Here is a 19016-nt window from a genome sequence, read left to right on the forward strand (position 1 = left end):
CGTTTTGAATAAACCTTTAAAACCGCACATGTTCATTATTTTTTGCTAATCAGCCTCTATTTTTAAATAAACTTTTACTGTCCAAAAAAATGTTTTATGGTTTCAGGTACACGCTTATTAAATTAGAACTGCGGAATTCAACTATACTGTAAACCCCCATTAGCCCCCTTACCCCTCAGATAAATGTACACTCCTCATCTCGTCTTTCTACAAGCATTCTTCTACGGAACCGTATTAGCTGCCAGCCAGCCGGCCAAAGTGAGAGATTCAAAGCTACATCTTTACTAATAAATTTGCAAAAATGCGCTAAGAACGGATCAAATGGAATGGAATCATCCAATCATCATACTGCATGTAATAACGCAGATTACACAGTAAATAGTACTTTTACACCTGTGTCACAGTATATAGGGATATTCTGGTCACAGTATATAGGGATATACTGTGCCTGTGCGTGGTAATAAATGGCTGTAGAGGCAACTAACATTACACGCGACAAACTTGGCTGTTTTTAGAGTGTTCAACATATCTGTGGTTCAACCCTGATACCATAATTATTGCAACCTTATCGTCGTGTGTTAAAAAATCACAATTTGATGCTAATAAAAATAAAGACTAATAGCTAACCCACATATGGCAAACACACTTCAAGTTACTGTTCCTATAGCGGACGCAGACTATCATTTAAAACAAATTCGTGTGAATTTGATTGGTTGCCTATTGTAGTCATCTATTCCATGCATTTAATCCTTTTTTTTACATAGTCCAGATGTAGGTATATACGTATACATTTTAAAAAAATTCCCTGTATCTGTATAATACCATTGTATATACAATGATAGTACCTTGAAGATTTACAAATAATACAGCATAATAGGTATAAAACAATAACAAAATAACAATCACCCTTTTTATTAAGAAATATAGACAAAGAGAGTGTACGAAATCTGGTAACCATAAAATTTGTTTGATTTTCATCACAACCTGCTTTCAGATGACCTATTAGTCTTGTAGTTATATCATAATACAAGGAACTACTTAGACCATTACGAATAATCAACTTTAATTAAATCATACTGAATAATGATTCATAATTATTACTCAGTTCATCTTCCTCTTCCTCGTCTTTATCCATCAAAGAATATTTCAAGTTATGGTTATACGGATACTGTGGATCCCACCAATCTATAATTTTAACGCCAGTAACATGATCAAAGACAATTGATGTATGATCACTTCCACCAGACGTTCTACCAGAATAATCATGCATCTGAGAGCTAAACTCTAACTGTAAACGCTGATAACAAAATCCCTGCGATAAAGTTAACAGTGCAGATTTTAAGATCAATCCTTCAACACAGGGGATAGGTATCAGACGTTTAGAGCTGATCAATAATATGTAACAATTTTCATCTGGATTTGCAGTTACATCCTCAAGCACATCTATCACATTTTGCTTACATGGAACTTGTTTCAATGATCGCATATACTCTTTAAATTTAAAACAGTACAGTAGTTCAATTCCTTGCTTATAAAATGCAGTCACACACTGTTTCTTAACTAAAGTAGCTGGATGTCTCATACATTGTCTAACTGATTTTAGTCGATTAGCAAAAGGTGGATACATAAAATATAAAGCACGTATCACAGAGGTACGCAAACCATACAATCGCACCATGTGATCTCGTTGCAAATGAATAGGTAAGCACGAAGAATATTTATAAAAACGTTTATACAAGGTAAACCAAAATTTGGCCGAGCAGACAACAGCGTACGAAGCTTTACATATACCAGCAAATATTCCTACATCTTGAGGTCGAATATGTTCAGATATTAAATACCAAATGTCTAACGGATGTGAATTAAACATTTGAACGTTGTCAACAGGTTCCTTGTCTGACTTTTTAATTTGCTGGCATTGTTGTCTTAAAACTAAAATGTAAGTACCATCCTCATTCATTTCACGTACATAATCAAAGTTTTCGTCATCGGCTATTTCATCCCAAGCTTTTTCAGATTCTTGCTTAACAACATTATTGGTAGATTTTTTTGGACGATTCGAACATACCACAGCGTTAGCAAAGTCGTTTATTGTAACATCTAGAAATATTGTTTATTTACAAATGGAAGGAAAAAGTTTAGGTTAACCTCCAAAACTTTTGGAATGTTGTCTGTTGGTCTTTTTATAATGTTTCAACATTTTCGTTCCTAGTCGTGAGTGTAATAGGGAACATACAAGCTAACTTAAAATTACATTCTCCTGAAGTAAGAGTAAAATAGTAACATATTGGAGTTTACGTCAGGCGCCATATTTGCATAAGAAGACAACAACAACGAAACGCCATCTACTCCACCGTAAAGCTGGATTCACATGCATACGAAATCCGACGATACTGTAATCCGAAAGGCGTATGATTGGTCAACAATTTCAAATGTGCTTGACATTCGAAATTGTTGACCAATCATACGCCTTTCAGATTACAGTATCGTCGGATTTCGTATGCATGTGAATCCAGCTTAAATTCGAATTCACGCAGATTCACGTTTTACAGTGCCGTGCTCATCAGAGGCGTAACCAACAACTCTTACTGAGCGACTTCGGGACAGTTCATTTATTACTTTGATCTCAGATCTCTGAGTCATCATTTGCAAGCATCTGAAATAAGAGTAAACATTCTATTCAAATTATTTTCGTAGTAATATAAATACTAAAAAGGAGGTTAAGAATTTACTTTGAGATGGGGATTGTTTTCTCGCACGTCAAATATCAAACATCTCAAATCAATTGTGCCATATCAAATTGAACGGTCATCTCAAAATAAAACATCTTACCTATTTAGGAAAAATCCCCTGTGTTTTCATCAAAAGTATCGGCACCATCTATTTTACATGGTATAATTTGTACACGGAGTACCCAAATTTATGATTTTGTAAATATGCTCCCAATGAAGTTTATTTAATGGATAAGGATATGGCTGATTAGATGATATTGAAGATTCGAGAACGAATGGTACTTTTGGTTTTTGATATAAAAGAAGTGTGACTTTTGTAAAATATAATATTCTCAAATTAAATATCTACTTTTACTTATGTGTATATACTCGCATCCGCGAAAAAAAATAACCGATTAAATTTTGATTTTGTTTTCGTAAAATGTTTTGTTTAGAAGTATGTCGAGTCAATTTGCCACGTAACAAAATCCCGATAAAATTTTGATGTTTGATTTTCAATGCGGTTTTAACATTTGAAAATTAATCGTTGAAATATGGACAGTAACCTTAGCAATTCTAATGCTTTTACTTTACTGCATGAAGGAAATAATCATAATTACAGATTGTCGATAATTATCAATAATCGATAAGTAAATATACAGGGTGTCCCTAAAAGGTCTGTACAACGCGTTACCAGGGGTTCTTGGTATCAAAATAGGACGATTTAACCCACCTTACCTCTATCCTAAAGTGCTTCGGTAAGGCGCTATCTACCGCCAAAGACTTAAAAAAAAAATCGTTATTTTTATTTTATCGGAAAATGGTTTTGCCGATTAAAATGTAATTCGGGATTGGAATGTCATCCGATTTTTTGAGGAACAATCGCATGTATGGTGCATGCCATTCATCATGTCTAAATTTTTTTTTTCGTAAACCATCACAGATAGCGATATTCATCAAGAGACAAAAAATGCTTGCAAGTAAACTGTCTATCAGTGCCTAAAAATTCAGGACCGTCAAAATAGTAGTAAAAAAGTTTTAGACCTCTTCAGATGTGAATGGTCAGTATTTTACCACCTACATAGCAACTACAATCAAAACGATGATATCACAAAGACCCTTTTTACGTTAGACATTCACATCCCGAATTTCATTTTAATCGGAAAAACCATTTTCCGATAAAATAAAAATAACGATTTTTTTTTTAATCTCTGGCGGTAGATAGCGCCTTACCGAAGCACTTTTGGATAGAGGTAAGTTGGGTTAAATCGTCCTATTTTGATACCAAGAATCCCTATGGTAGCGCGTTGCATAGACCATTTATGGACACCCTGTATATTGATACTTTTTTATCGAAGTATGGATAATATCTGGATGATTAAAGACTAACGAGAATCTATAATAACCGATAATGGATAATTATCGAAATACTTACAGAAAATATCAGACTGGAGCTGCGATACGATATGATACATCATAATCCATTATTTTAGTAATTAGTCTTTAGCCGAATTTAATATCTTTAATTTTGTTTGAATCAGTGTTACCAGATCTACCGTTTTTGCGGTACATTTAAGGATATTTTAACTTTTAAGGATTTCGAGAACGAGAACCCAATCGAAACGTAAGATGGGTCTAGCACGGTTCACGGCCATTTTCCATCGCAGTGGATTGCCTGTCGCTTGTCGCTATGAATACAGTATACTAAAAAATTATCGACAATGGACAATATCTATAATAGCAATATCGGACAATCTCGATATTATATCGATAACTGATATTATATCGATAATCTATATATCGATTTTACCGATAATTTTTTATTATCGATAATCGATAGTAAATTTCTATTATCGCGCAGCCCTAAATTCGTAACGATGAGACTGTCAAATTTATTGTTCAAAAAATCCGATACAACTGAATACCCAACGATCCTCGAGATCTTCCCACATAGTATACATAATTTTTACAACACACCTTAAGGGATTGATTCTGTCCCACCAGATCAGTGCATCTTTTAAAACAAATTTTTGAATCGGCATTAGTTTTACTTTTATTCGAGGTCCGTATATACAAAAAAACGACCCATTGGGAAAACTTTAACACCTTGGATGAAAGGACGATGTCTGGCATGGGACTTTAGTTGTGTTGACACCTTATGTCCTTCATATCTTTTCTCCTCGGTGAAGAAAGCAGATTCTGCAGCCGCTTTAACTGAACTCAGGAAGAAAAATACTTACGCTACCTTAGATTAGAACCTACGTTTATTTTCAATGGAATCGCTGTAGAAACCATGGGTCCTTGGGGAAATGAAGCCAGAATCATGGCAGCGGCAAAAAAACTGGAGAATCCCGCTCAACCCAGTTTATTTACCCACGAATCGCCAGTCTAGAAATCCAAAAAGGCATAGCCGAATGTATTTTAGGAACTTTACTTTTTTTGTAATTCTTTTGACGAAATTTACTATGTTTTAAAACACCGTTGTTATATGTAATTTGTTCCTTTTCTATTATTTTAGTATATGTATAAAAAAAAATTCCTGTAAATATCTGAACAAATAAAAAATTTGAAATAGCGCATTTTTTGATTCGGCATTAAGTAGTTACTTTTATTCGAGGTACAAAATTTCATCTACATAATTCGGTTCATAACTAACGGAGATGTGAAAAAATCGGATTGCGCATACGCAAAACAAATGTCTTATCGGCATCAGTTACTTTTATTTGAGGTGCCTAAAATACAACATTTCATTCAATTATCTTAAGAAATAAAAAATTTGAGATTGCGCACGCTTAAATTTGTCATTAGTGTGTGACGTGAATATTTGTGTCATTTTAATTTTGCAGTACTCTGTATATTGGATTTTGTCGTGAGACCCCATTGAGTTAGAAAACTAATGGAGGGAATCAAATGCTTGGCCAGACCACAGAGTTGTATATAAGTAAATAGAGAGGCAGTCTTCGATCATACATGGAGGCAGTACATACGACCCTGCGCGTGGAAAAATAACTCCAACTACAGTGACCGACTTTTAATGGCGGAGCCGTTGGGACTCATGCGCAGTGCGTAAAAGGGAATCAGCACGATTTTTGGGTGCATTCAGTTACAATCACAAAACAAAATAGCAATAACTTTTCAGATGCTTCAGATTCATTTGTAAATAAACAGACGCTTTGGAGCAATAATTGAAGCATGCCCATTATACTCTTTACCGCCATTTCAATGTTTAGTAGGCGACGATCTGTACATAAATAAAGGTTATTTTAAAATGCTCCTAGAAAAGTGCAAGAAAAGATCAAATATATGGGTGGAAGGAAAACTCTTCGCAAGCAATTGTTGAAACTTGGTTTTCGATACAAGAAGTGTCGGGACAAACGTACGTTGGTAATGGAAAGAAGTGACATTGTAGTATGGCATCTCATTATTTAAGAAGATTAAAAGAAAATGAACAACCTGAATGTGACAAGAAACCCGTTATATACTTGCACGAAACCTATATTCACCCATCGTACGGAGTGAGTAAATGCTAATAATCAGATAGTTTATAATAGGGCTGGTCAGAGGTACATCGTAGTATGCTGGTAGTCGTTCTGGTTTTGTAGAGGATGTCGCACAGTAAATCGGGGGATTATTACGGTGATATGAATCATACCAACTTTATGCAGTGGTTAGAGAAGCAGCTTATACCAAATTTACCAGCGAACTCACGCACCTTATCAGTGTTCAAATAAATAAGCCACCAACAATGAATAATCGTAAGGAAGTGATACGTTCTTGGTTAGAAGCAAATAACATTCCTACGAGAAATGAATTTATTGACAATGTACAATTTATTGTGAACACCGGCAGTTCCGATGATGATTAGTGGTCAAGTGACGATAATGAATGAAAAAAAGTTAAAAGTTGTGTGTTAATTTAGTCAATGTGAGTGTTATTAATTTCAATGTGATTGTTTCAATAACTGTCCATATTTACACAGCAGAAGTGCATCAGAATTGTAAATTGTGTTGAACATGAACATCTAACAATCTTACATGTGTTTACGTTTTGTTGAAATAAAATTATTAATTTTACTGTTTCCCTTTGAAGTAATGCAACTCATATCGCGTGGCTCACTTATTTATATTTAGTAGAGTCAAATTTTGCATGAGAATGTACAGTCTAAATTTCCAACGTCCTCGGATACACCCTGTCAGGGACCTTCTGAGCGTGGTGCCACTATACATACATACCCTCTGCCGATGCTCCATTTTTGAGATATTTGAGTTATTGGCATTTGAAGTTTGTCGACTTTGTGGCTACCCGTATTCAAACTGTGTTTTTGGCATTGCACACCTGAAATTTTGTCCCGCACCAAAATAAAATTTCCTTATTTTATTCTTTCATTGCTTATTTTTATACCTACTCACTGAGTGCATAAATAGATCTTTAAACTCGATCGCACGACAAATATACGATTTCCTTTATACCAGAATCTCAAAAAATCTTTTCTCGATTCTGATGTAAGCCCCTTACCAGCTTTGTATTGTAGTCTACTGTATTAAAAGTTCTTAACGATTGTAATGTTTCTTATTTATTCAAGACACAGTGTTAACAACATCATTCACCACACATTGAATTTCTTTTCAAATTTGTTGCAATGAGAAACCATATTATTCTCAAGCCGAACCTGCTTTAAGGATCATTTAATTTGAAGCCGGTTCTGTTGTCGATTACTGCGCACACTCACCAACGGCCTGCGCAAGGTTCAATTTTTCGCTACAAGACTGTCTCTCTTATTACTTATGTACAACTCTGTGGGCCAGACGTAGACCCATATATATAAGAGAAGTATATGGATAACCGCCTATGATTGCAATGTGCAAATTGTTCGCCATAAAAGAGAGCTGCCCTATTCCTTAGTCCTGAACTCTCTGTATTTATGCGCAAACTCCCCAAGTAAATATTTACTTCTCTCCGCCTACTTTTAAGTAGCGCCAATTTCAAATTTCATAACCTATAACTCGAAAAAGGGTTAAAATTTTATTAAACCATTATTGTGTGCAATTACCATATGTAAACACAACCACGCACCATTCGGAAACTTCACCCAGACTTCTATTCGCTTCATGCAGGTTCATATTCACCACAATGGCCCCATTCAACCTGCCGACTCCTATCACTATTGTCTGATCCTGTGATGTCTTTAGATAAGTATACTAGCTGGCCGGGGCCCACCCTCCCAAGACCAATCGCCGCCGAAGCGTTTCTTACCTGTTGACTATATCGCTTCGATTCCCCTACTAGCATCTTCACCGATCAGAGACGACAATTTGAATCTTCCCTTTTTTGTGCCCTCAACATTGTTTTCGGCACACAAGGATTCGGGACCTGCAGTCAATGGCCTACTTGAATGATTTCACTGCCAACTCAAATCAGCGCTCACGTGCCACCCAGTGCGTTCTGGTTCAAGGTACTCCGTATCGTTCTGCTTGGAAACTGTAGCATTTTCACAGAGAACTTTCGAGCTTCCTCAGCGGAGTTTGTTTACGGTTACACCCTTCAACTTCGAAGGCAAACTTTGTAACGATTTAGAAACTTAAATTGCAATTGAAATAATATACCTATAGGGATTATATCTTGAATATAACTTGAAATTGGATAAGTTCGCATCAGCTAATAATATAAAGTGATACATTACCAATGTTCAAAGAAACACAATTAAATTAAAGACATTTACTGATTTTAAAATAAAATTAACATTGTCGAGTTGGAAATCTTTTAGGTGTTAGTGACCCCCATATAACTTCGTGCCCCCATCATGCTTGCATGCATCCAAATCAATGCAGTCATAGCGGTTAAAATGACGAGAACACAACCTTGTTTTTACATCATCGAATTCCGATAGTTCACATGCTTGCAGTCACCGATTCTTGTTGCTTTTTTCACTTGGGAATATCTAATAACAAGTATGGCATAAATGAATTGATTGCAGATAATTGCATTGTAACTTACTTGTGCCATGAAACCGAAGAATCCACTTTCCCACAAGTACCTGCATTTCTTTATTTCTAATAATGAACACACTAAAATTGCCAAACATTAGGTATTCCTTTACAATTATTGTGTATCACTTACGTATACTGATTTATATAACTACGAAAGGCTTCTTTACTATTAAAATTAAAATTAAACAAAAGTTCAATAACTCATAAACAAAACAAACAATTTAACCTCAATCCGTTATGTCAAACTGGAGTAAATGCTTGGTAAATAACACTACATATAATAACAGGCAAACGCATTAGCGCCTAGTTCCCAACTAATGACAGAAGTATATTTCCATCCACTAACGTTGGCGATAGGCGTGTCCACTCGTTTATCCATATACTTCTCTTATATATATGCGTAGACCACGGGAACCAAAAGTGGCCTCTACTGTGATTAAAGTACCACACCACTTCCGTTATCATTAGCGTCTCACTTCAGTGGCGTAGAGATATAATTTTCTTTCCACTAATAGGAATAATAACAATAAAAACGTATAGAAGGAGTAAAATACATGCTCGTGGTAAAGTAAACAAAATAGACAAGGATGGGAAAGTATGCAGATTTAATATAATCATTGATTACAAATCTAAATATACATCGATGTGTTCCAGTAGTATAATTAAGGCCAGTTTACTATAGCCACTACAACTTGACAACTCCCATTAAATCCACTGTGTTGATCAATAGCTACAATTGATTGGTTGGTCTTAGGTTCATTACAAGTTTTGATAGTACTTACCTACTGCATATTTGACGAGATATTTGATGAACATTTTCCGGTGCAACCTTTGGTCGAAATCCAAATCACAGTCAATGAAGCGTTGTGAGCACAAAAGCAAATTTCGAGAGCTGTTCTTGAGATATATTTACAAATGTTAGGTAACCATTTATTTATGGTATTATTGGTTCGTTTGGAAAACTAAGAAACATAAACTAGGTACCTACAACCTCGCCTACAACATGATAAATGACATGTCTTACCGATGAAAGGAAATGCCCTGTTTCTTCCCTTTATGAGAAATTTTGCATGATACGCAGCTAATCATTCTCAATTCACAAAATTGCGTGTGATAAAAACACGATGCGGCAGTTAGTTATTTATATAAACCAGAGCACAAACCGATCCGAAATTATTAGGTACTTTAAAATGGCAAATTTAATAAAATTTGAATTTGGTGGAAAACTGACAGTGACAGGACCCGCGTTTGGTTTTCATGTGTCAAATAATGTCGGCCAAAATGTACCTTCACGGGAACCTATCCACGCGAGTGGCCTCTATCTGTGGCAACTTCCGTCTACAAAAATTCTTACCCCCTCTACCATTATATTCCCTCCATTAGTTTTCTCAATGTGAGACCCATTGCCATTCGTTGAACGTAGCCGTACGAATCACAGAACAGTAATTGTTCTGTGGTACGAGTGCTTTCTATAAAAAAATAGTATACAAACCTCGCTGGTCAGTGGTTCATAACCAACACCTCGCGCTTATACCTCACCTCCGCGCTTCGCGCGTCGGTGAGGTACCTTAAGCCCTCGGGGTAGGTAATGAACCACCTCCCAGCTCGGTATGTAATCTACTATTCTCGGCGCATGACAAATTATTCACTACTTCGGAGTTCGGACCCGTTGATGGTCTGTGGTTCGGACTTCCTCTTTAGCCTTTGGCGGGTATGCTGTGCGTTGGCGAAGTGCGAAGCACAGCGAAGTCGCTTTGTGACATTCTTCTGTGCCTTGTGATGAATCTTAATATCCTCATCCATCGATTTTGCATTTATCTGAGGGGTAATTACTACAAGTATCATTGGTACAAGATTCTACACCTGTATATTTTTTTAGTGTACCGTATTTGTGGGGGTATAAAAGAAGATCATTCTTTGTGGATCATTTCTACCTTGGCTAAGGGGTGAGTTATAATTCTGATCAGTTTGTGTGGATTACTTTGGAGAGATTTGCATTCTAAAGCGTGTATTTCTGTAGCTGATGGTTTTACTTTGACAAATAATATGGGAATTGGAATTGGAAATATTTATTTCTGTTATATCGAAGTCAGTCAATCCATTTACATGAAACCTGAAAGGAGTTCAGTGTCGTAATTGGCATCAGCAGTCAGCATGCGTACCTAAATCTATCTACCTGTCAAACGACAACATTTGGATAATGTCTAGACATCGCCACCATCTTGTTATGAATTATCTACGTAATTTATTTATACTTAAAGTCACTATAACTTCAAACTGTTTACTTCATTTTGTGTAGGTATAACTATTCACGTTTTTCTAATCAAAAGTCACGATTATTTACTGTAAATTTGGTAAATGCTGTTCATCTCTGTTTCAAAGACTGTAGTAACATCAGATTTTATGTTGAATTACCGTTGCCACTTCGGTAGGTTATTTCCAAGTAACATATTATTTTCAGTTATGGTTTGAATGTGCATCTCCGTTCACAGAGCTCTATGAACGAAGAATCTTTGCGGTAAGTTTTTATACATCTACAATCTTGTGTTGTGTGTGTAGATTTAGGCTTGGATACAACAGCTGCAGTAGTATACTATCATACATTTTGAGTTTTCAATTTAATTTAACTTTGTGCAGTTGAGCCGAAGTACCATAACTTGAAGACGAGATTTAAGTTGCATTTAAATATTTACATTTATACATACCTAATCATTGTTTTGTTATAAACATATATGGGTATGTAAAGATACGTAACAACCTCATCAGTCATCACAATTGTTTTACCTGTAAGCATTCTTCTTACGTAGCTGCCTTTGCTGCAGGAATAAAGGAAAAATGTGTAAAATACATATATTATGAATAAATAAAGCAATACAATTCAAATATCGGAACAAACTACTACACTTCAAGAAATAACATTACACAAATAAAAGCAACAAAATTCATAAATCAAATGCGAGAAAGCATAATGAGGAACAATATTTACTGATACTACCTACAATATATACATTATAAAATATATATAAATTCAAAACTTATACAATGCATATAACATAACACAAATAAGATGATAATCTCGATGATAATATACTTCGAATATTAAATATACGCATTAAACATTAACTATTTAAACATTTTTTCTTCTAGAAAATCTTTGTTGAGCAGAACGGAACCAATCAATTTCAGCTTGCTCAATTGCTTGGTCTTTTAAATCACGAACTGCTTCTACAGAATAATAACATAAAATATCAATTCGCGTATAATCAGTTTCTCTTACCAGGCATGACTTTAATTAACTGTAAATTTTCAACACTGTGATTTTGCTTCCGACCCCTCCACAAGCAAATGGTAGCAAAGTCAAAAACCTTTGAAAGCATTTTAAAAATTGTAGTTCTTTCATTTGACCCGCTTGAACGTTTTAATAGTTGAAGCTAGATAAAATGTAATAATAAAGTTTTTACCTAGGTTTTTACCAAATACATAGTAAAGATATTTACCAATGCTGTCGATTGAGCTTCCTGCTCAAAAAGTTCTAGTTCATCAATTGTTTTGATTGGCAGTTCCGTTGATAGAACTGGTACATTTTGGTGGATCTGCGCAATGTTTAACTTTTTCTTTATGGCTATTAATCGTAATCGGTCTGTATGACTTTGTAATAGTAAATCGCATTTCACCACTATCATGAATATTTTGAAGCAAACTATAAACTGCAATTAAGATATGTAAAGACATACTTCATTTAATAGAACACGTATAATATACCTGCTTCATTTGTAAGAACACTATCCATTGGGGAAGGCAGATCTGGAGTATTAGAATGAAGCGAGGTTCTATCTTGCTGAGAAGGAATGATCACCACAGGTATATCTGTCAACGACATGTCAATATTTGATATTTGTTCAGCAGCAGTTGATATATCTTCAGCAGGAGTTATACTAGGAAGAGGTAAAGGTGATAATGAATCGTCTTTTGGGTGTTCATACTGGAAATCATCAATTTGGGTAGTAACTTTGTTTTGTGCTGTATCTTCTTCTACCTCAGTTTTTTGCATCTTCGTAAGTGTCTAAGTATATATAATATACATTATAAACGCAAAAATGGAGGTGACACAATACCAATCATTTTTTCGTACCGTAGTAATATCCTACCACCATGACTGATGTTACTGCCCATGTTTTGTCTGGATTCCTTTTCAAGCGAAATGATTTTTGGTATTCTTTCAATGCCAGATAACTTAAGTAAGTGACATTGTCCTTTTGGTGAAGCCATTTCTTTAAAACGATAGTGTACTGCTCTCCATCCTTCTCAGATACAGGAAGATCATAGACAACTGCATAACTATTTGGCTAAAAAATAAGATGATTTTAATACAAAATGCACACAATTCATAAATATTATTACATTATTGAACTTCACATTTGGTGCAGTAAAGGCATCACAAAAAAAATTTCCATCATAGTCAGGAACTTGGATACATTTGCAAAGCACATCTTTATGAGAGAATGTTTCTTCGGCGAAGTCTAATGTAAAATTATGTTCAATGGTATGTATTTTTAAAAATGTAGGATACAGATTACAGGTTTGAGCGTTTCTAATTTTTCTTCCTTTTATCATGATCACCAATGAACTGACAATTTTTGTGATTTGAATTATTGTGTTAGATTTTGGTAAAATACAATTATTTCTCGTTGTAGTATAATTGTATAATTATACGTTGTAGTAATTTTTATAACAGCAAAATCACATTAATTACATTTCCTCGCTCACTTTGTTTTGCTACTATCTGCGTTATATAGATTTGGATTAGCCGTAGGTATTAAATAGGTACCTACTCGTCAGGCACGTGCGATGAAAGCAAAGAAAGAAAAATGTTTTGATTTAATTGATGCAGTGAATGCCGATGAGCGATGTGTCTGTTAGTGTGCGTACGAATTGTGCGCGTTTGTAGCTGCACAAAGTGTAATCTGAATGACAAGGAACGAACCGTGCAGTGTGCTTGTGCTTGCACTCATGGCTCAAACGTATAATAACACGATTACCAACAGCAACACCAAAATGTGCTGGTGAGCTGGAAGCTCTTTTTTTTAGAGTCGTTCGTTCGCAGCACACTCAACTGTGCCACGCTCGACCCGCTCACGTGCGACCCATCACTACTTGATGATACCCGACGGCGAAATTTTCCATCTTTACGCGCGGGCATGTCAATACCCAATTTTGCATTCCTTTCTGGCAGCTGGAAGACCTAAGAAAGTTCTTTGAAGGTGAAATTCTTTGGGTTAGGGAGTTCTAACCGCTTTCTTTACTGTGTCGTTTTCTTTGCGGAGTTTTTTTCTCTACTGCAGTCGGTCGCCTAAGTACCTTGGGTTGATTTGGTTTTTTTTCTTTTCTACAGCTTGTGGGACCCAAGTAACACACATAATATATTTTTAATAAATATTGCATATATTGTTAAAAATGTATAAAGTATAATATGTTTAATACATTCTGAGTAAACTTTTTTGTTCTATTAATATAATATTTTTCTCATAAAAAAGCTATTAAATAGATTCAAAACATTTATTAAATAGGAAAAAAGGAAATTTTATTTTATAAAAATCAAATATAAATAAAATACATACAAAATACTAACACTAACTCATACAATATAACAACAAAATAAAAATAATACATGCATTCTCCTTATTCCAATTCAACGTCTTCTTTACTAGGCCCCATTATAATGCTTGACCTAACAACAAGAGAAAACTATTTAGTTCTATAATCAAATATTCGGTTATTATTGTGACATTAATTTTGGCAGAAAAAAATTGAAACTTAATTGAATCAATAAGTAAAATCGAATTTGTTACAAGAACTTGTCAAGTACAATTGCTTGCTGGCAGCTACTCTAGAATACACATTTTCCAACTATAACTATTAAGTTTCACTTTCTACACTTAGCAAGAATCTTGATTAGGTTTACTGCTCATAAAATTACAATTTACCAATTTTTACAATTATAACACAGAGAGCAAACTTTCCAGTAAATCTTGTAAAAGTTTTGGTACAACCCAGACAACACAAACATATCTTATGGACAGCCATTTGCAATACAAAAATGGACATCTGTTTTATCTTATGTATATCCACTTTTGGATATGGTACATAAAATGGATGTCCATAGGATTATACGGATGACACAAACTTGTACATCCATGTATAATCCACATATGTATCCTTTTTGGATATCCACTGGAAGTACTTCATACATACATAATTGTAACATTTCACATGGATGGACATCCATAGAACGTTACTTGTTTTACCAACCAAATTAGATAAAGAAAGGAGACATAGATAATAAAATAAAATTTTATTCGTTGTAAAACATAAATAAAAAACAAACCATTTTCTAAAAAAATTAACAATCATTCAACATACATATATAATATACCTAATATAACTACTTCTTAGCATCGTGTCGTTCCTTGGCTCTTCGCAGCCATTTTTTTATCGCCTCAGTTGCTTTCTTATCACTTTTCAAGTTTGATATTGCAGCGGCTTCTGTAATTAAAATATTGGTATCGCCTTGGGGTGCGCACTAAAATGTGTGCAGTCACTATTAACAATATAAAATTCTAAGGTCACTTACCTAACAAAAGATCACACAATCTCAAGCTCTTGAAAATTTTCTTTTTTTTGACCCCATAGTAGGAATATTCTTTTGCTACTTCGTCCGTAATTAGTACACTCAAAGACCGCCTAACAAAATCATAAATATTGGAACCTCCAATTCTTGAAATATCTTCGACCTAAAACAGAATAGGTATCTGAATCAGTTTAAAATTGTAGTAATAAATAATAATAAAAAGGAAAGTTTAAGGAAATTCTGTAGAAATTTTATGGATATAAGGGATTTCAAAGGAAGTAGCGTTACACATTTTTTTACTTACCGTCCCCTTGAAATTGATGTCAGATTTTAAATAAGAATCCAGTTCCTTCAGTTCCATTTCTCCGTTAATCGGTAAATGGAAATTATTCAAAAAATTTTCTCTATAAAATTCTTTCGTTTTGTTGCCATGAAGTTTTTGCACATCCTCATTAAACTGAAGAAGTGAAGCTTTCATAGTTGTTAATTGCCTTAATATTTCTCTTAACATGTTTTCTAAAAAAAAGCACATACTACAATACACACATTGTGAAATGGCTGGTCAATTTAAAAACAATAAAGTGTAATTTTAGAACAATTTTAAAACTAAATATACATACCATTTTTAGATTGATGTAATTGACATGTACAGCTACATGTGGTGCTTTTAGATCGAATTACAGCCTCCGGGCGAAATTCACTAACTGATAGAGTACCGACTGAGCTAGGAGTAACAAGTTGATTGCTTATTATGTGTAAATTGTTGTTGTCTGTTGTTGCCTTTGAAGTTTTCTTACTATTTCTTTGGGACTGATTATCATCTATACACAGATACTTATATTAGGTACCAGTTATTCTCTATGTATAATAAACCTTACATTTCAGCACAGGTGGCTTCTTCATAACAATTGTGTCCTCTTCACTGTCTGTAGAATCTGCCATATACCTTCTAGACGGTACTGTTTTTCTTTTAGTAGAAACGTGTTCGTCATCTGTTGTATTAAGATCAGATGTAAATTGCGCGTTGGAAGACTTTTTACATGCAATACCATAGTCCTCTACAAAATCATGAATTCAATTAGTTTATTATATAAAAAGTATTCTATTTACAAGTACAGATTGTCCCTTACTATATGTGCTATCTTTAAAAATTCTGATGTCATACAATGGCCAGCAAGTATTTGGTTGAGAATTCTGTTTAATTTCATGTAAAACTTTGTCCCTAGCTTGTGGTGGCCAATAACACTGACCATTAAAAATCCATTTGGTTGGAACAGCTTCCACTTCTTTGGTCTCCACAAACTCCACCACAGTCCAACTCATTATCTAAAAGAAAAATTAACAAGCAGTTATATTGCATAACCATTCGAGGAGGGAAATATTCAGATATATACCTAATGGTATCGGTTAAGTGAAATGCAAAAAAAAAATTAATTATTGTTAATTATGGGTATAAATTTTCATTCTTTCTTTAGTCAAAAAAGTAATGGCTGTTGGCAGGTATTATGTAAAAGAATTAATAATATATACAGACTTATGATACTATAGCTATAATATTTAAATGTTCATATTTTATCACTAAATATAAATGTTGATTGAAGCAGAATAACCCACTAACAATGGTGCATAGGAAAAAGGACATAATTTGAATCTTTTAATTTAAGTTTAATATATTTATGAACAATTTGCTCTATTTCCCACTCCACACAAGAGCTGGTGTCTTCTGTATTCACCAAATAAATTCCTAAAGAAGAGGATGGGCATGGTGTACAATAAAAATCATCTGCCACTCAATTGTTGTACAGACTCTAAAAATAAAAATAAATTTCTTTTACTGTATTCAGTGGTTTTTAAGACTTACTCGATAAGTGGCAAACTCCAAGCGGCAATGTTTTCAGAGTGACTGGCTTATCTGATATACAAAAGTGTGATTTTTTTGAAATATTACACATACTTTTATATGGTGCTGGTAATGCCCTCATTGATGTTGAGGATGCTGTTGAGGTGGAGGGTGCCACTGAAGGGTAGGTAGTTGTATATATAGGTTTCTTTTAAAGCCTTGATTTCTAGGAGATTTCCTAGGCGAATTTCTTGCTATTTTGGTGGGGGGCGGATATGACCTCTCGGTACTCTCGCTCTCTGCTGACGATGATGATCGCCTCTTAGTGCGCATTAAAATATAAATTCAATACTTCTGCCATAATCAGTTATAAAAAGGAAAGTATCTACATCCATGAATATTATTTATAGAATGAGCATTATTTTCTAGTAGAACTCATCATAATGTTCCTTGACAATTGTAATTTTTATAGTCAGCCAGTCATCTTCTGGGTATGTACAATTTTTTGCGAACTTTGTAGCACTAGCTGCTCCCTTATCAGGATACCTCATTGCAGATGGCGACATTATCCAAATGCTTGGAATGCAATCAAATTCCTCTTCATCATCCTCCATAATTTTTTGAATTACCGACCACTGTACAATGTACATTCAAAAACAAATCATTCATTTCTCATTCTCTTGCCTCTTTAAAATAACTAAAAATATAAGTAAAGAAATTACCATAGAATTACAAACCACTTTAGAATAATCCAATGCTATCTTGTTATATACTTTATGTTTGTCGCCAACATAAAACCAGAGACTTTTAATCACATAGACTGGCACTGTCAAAACGAAGTTGAATCAAAAATGTGGGCGCCATGCTTATTACTTCAAAGAGCGGCAAATTTGAACTGTTGACTGCAATTAATATTTTTACTTGTCTCCTCCTTATAAGATTTCTATTTGCCCTAAAACGTGTGAACAATAAGAATCATAAAAAACATTACAAATATTTATTGTCCACGAAATAACACCATTTTTGTACATTTTTGTCGTATGTTTGTTCCTCGTTCTTTTTCATTTAATAATATACACATATGTCTTATCCTAACAGCTACATACTTAGTTAAAATAAGGGAAAGTAAATTATTGAAATGTAATTCTAAATTAGACAGATTTGATTCATGATTTTGGAATTGATTTTTATAATTATTGAATAAATCTAAGCCTACACTTTGAACTGTACCAACAAATACTTTGTTAAATATATCTTTGGTTAATTTTAATTGCAACACATTTTGTAATATCCGCTCTGCAGCATAGCATAATGTTTTTGTGAATTCTGACGGCACAAATAAGTAGTCACCGTAATCTTTTATTGCAATTAGTCCATTTTTAGGTGCATTAAAGTCTATAGCAATCTCCTTACACCCATTACATGTTACACAATCATTCACTCTTTTTGCACAATGATCAACTTTATTGGCATCCACTTGTATTTGTCGCAATGTCTCCATTGTAAATCCAGCTTCTGCATTAACCTCTGCAGTCCAACTTCTAATAGTTCGTGGATGTGGTAAGGTCATGCATCCACGCAAAAAATTATATGCATGCGAGGAGTAGAAATGCATCGATACTGCAAATTTCTTAATTGTTTCAGAGTAATGTTTTGCTTTTGATCCTTTTTGTAGTTTTATGATTTCCTTTAATAAGTCACTAAGACTTACCACCTTTACATATGTTAAGTGAACGACAGTTTTGCAATTCAGTTTTTATTTCAGAAATTGTTGCATGTAGTGAATTTATTACTTTCTGTAAACGACGGATTTTTTGTTGTGATAAAATCATTTTGTGAGATTGATTGTT

At 34.2% G+C, this 19016-nt stretch overlaps 1 protein-coding gene and 1 long non-coding RNA gene across 3 annotated transcripts; one reads left to right on the forward strand and one right to left on the reverse strand.

The window, feature by feature from the left end:
• Positions 1 to 892: 892 nt before the first annotated feature.
• LOC116181768 (transmembrane protein 183B) lies at positions 893 to 2351 on the reverse strand. Its single transcript, XM_031502197.1, has 2 exons — positions 2149 to 2351; positions 893 to 2100 (listed from the first exon to the last, which is right to left on the reverse strand). Exons 1-2 carry the CDS (start codon positions 2198 to 2200, stop codon positions 1067 to 1069), a joined length of 1086 nt encoding a protein of 361 aa, XP_031358057.1. The 5' UTR covers positions 2201 to 2351; the 3' UTR covers positions 893 to 1066.
• An 8014-nt stretch (positions 2352 to 10365) lies between these two features.
• On the forward strand, positions 10366 to 17929 carry LOC116181767. 2 transcript variants are annotated; one of them, XR_004147328.1, is made up of 4 exons: positions 10366 to 10523; positions 10578 to 10644; positions 10719 to 17350; positions 17397 to 17929. It is a non-coding gene; the product is annotated as an uncharacterized LOC116181767 (long non-coding RNA). The 2 variants fall into 2 exon arrangements; XR_004147329.1 differs by lacking the exon at positions 17397 to 17929 and having other exon boundaries at positions 10719 to 10993; positions 11160 to 16015.
• Positions 17930 to 19016: the final 1087 nt, after the last annotated feature.

This window comes from Photinus pyralis, unplaced genomic scaffold (assembly GCF_008802855.1).
Source record: "Photinus pyralis isolate 1611_PpyrPB1 unplaced genomic scaffold, Ppyr1.3 Ppyr1.4_unclustered_Scaffold1910, whole genome shotgun sequence".
Taxonomy (NCBI): Eukaryota; Metazoa; Arthropoda; class Insecta; order Coleoptera; family Lampyridae; genus Photinus; species Photinus pyralis.

Excerpts from the sequence above, each read along its gene's own strand:
- LOC116181768 (XM_031502197.1), bottom strand. The coding sequence starts at position 2,200 with ATGTTGAAACATTATAAAAAGACCAACAGACAACATTCCAAAAGTTTT. Across the intron at positions 2,101-2,148 it reads ACATTCCAAAAGTTTTGGAG|ATGTTACAATAAACGACTTT; the intron begins GTTAACCTAAAC and ends CAATATTTCTAG.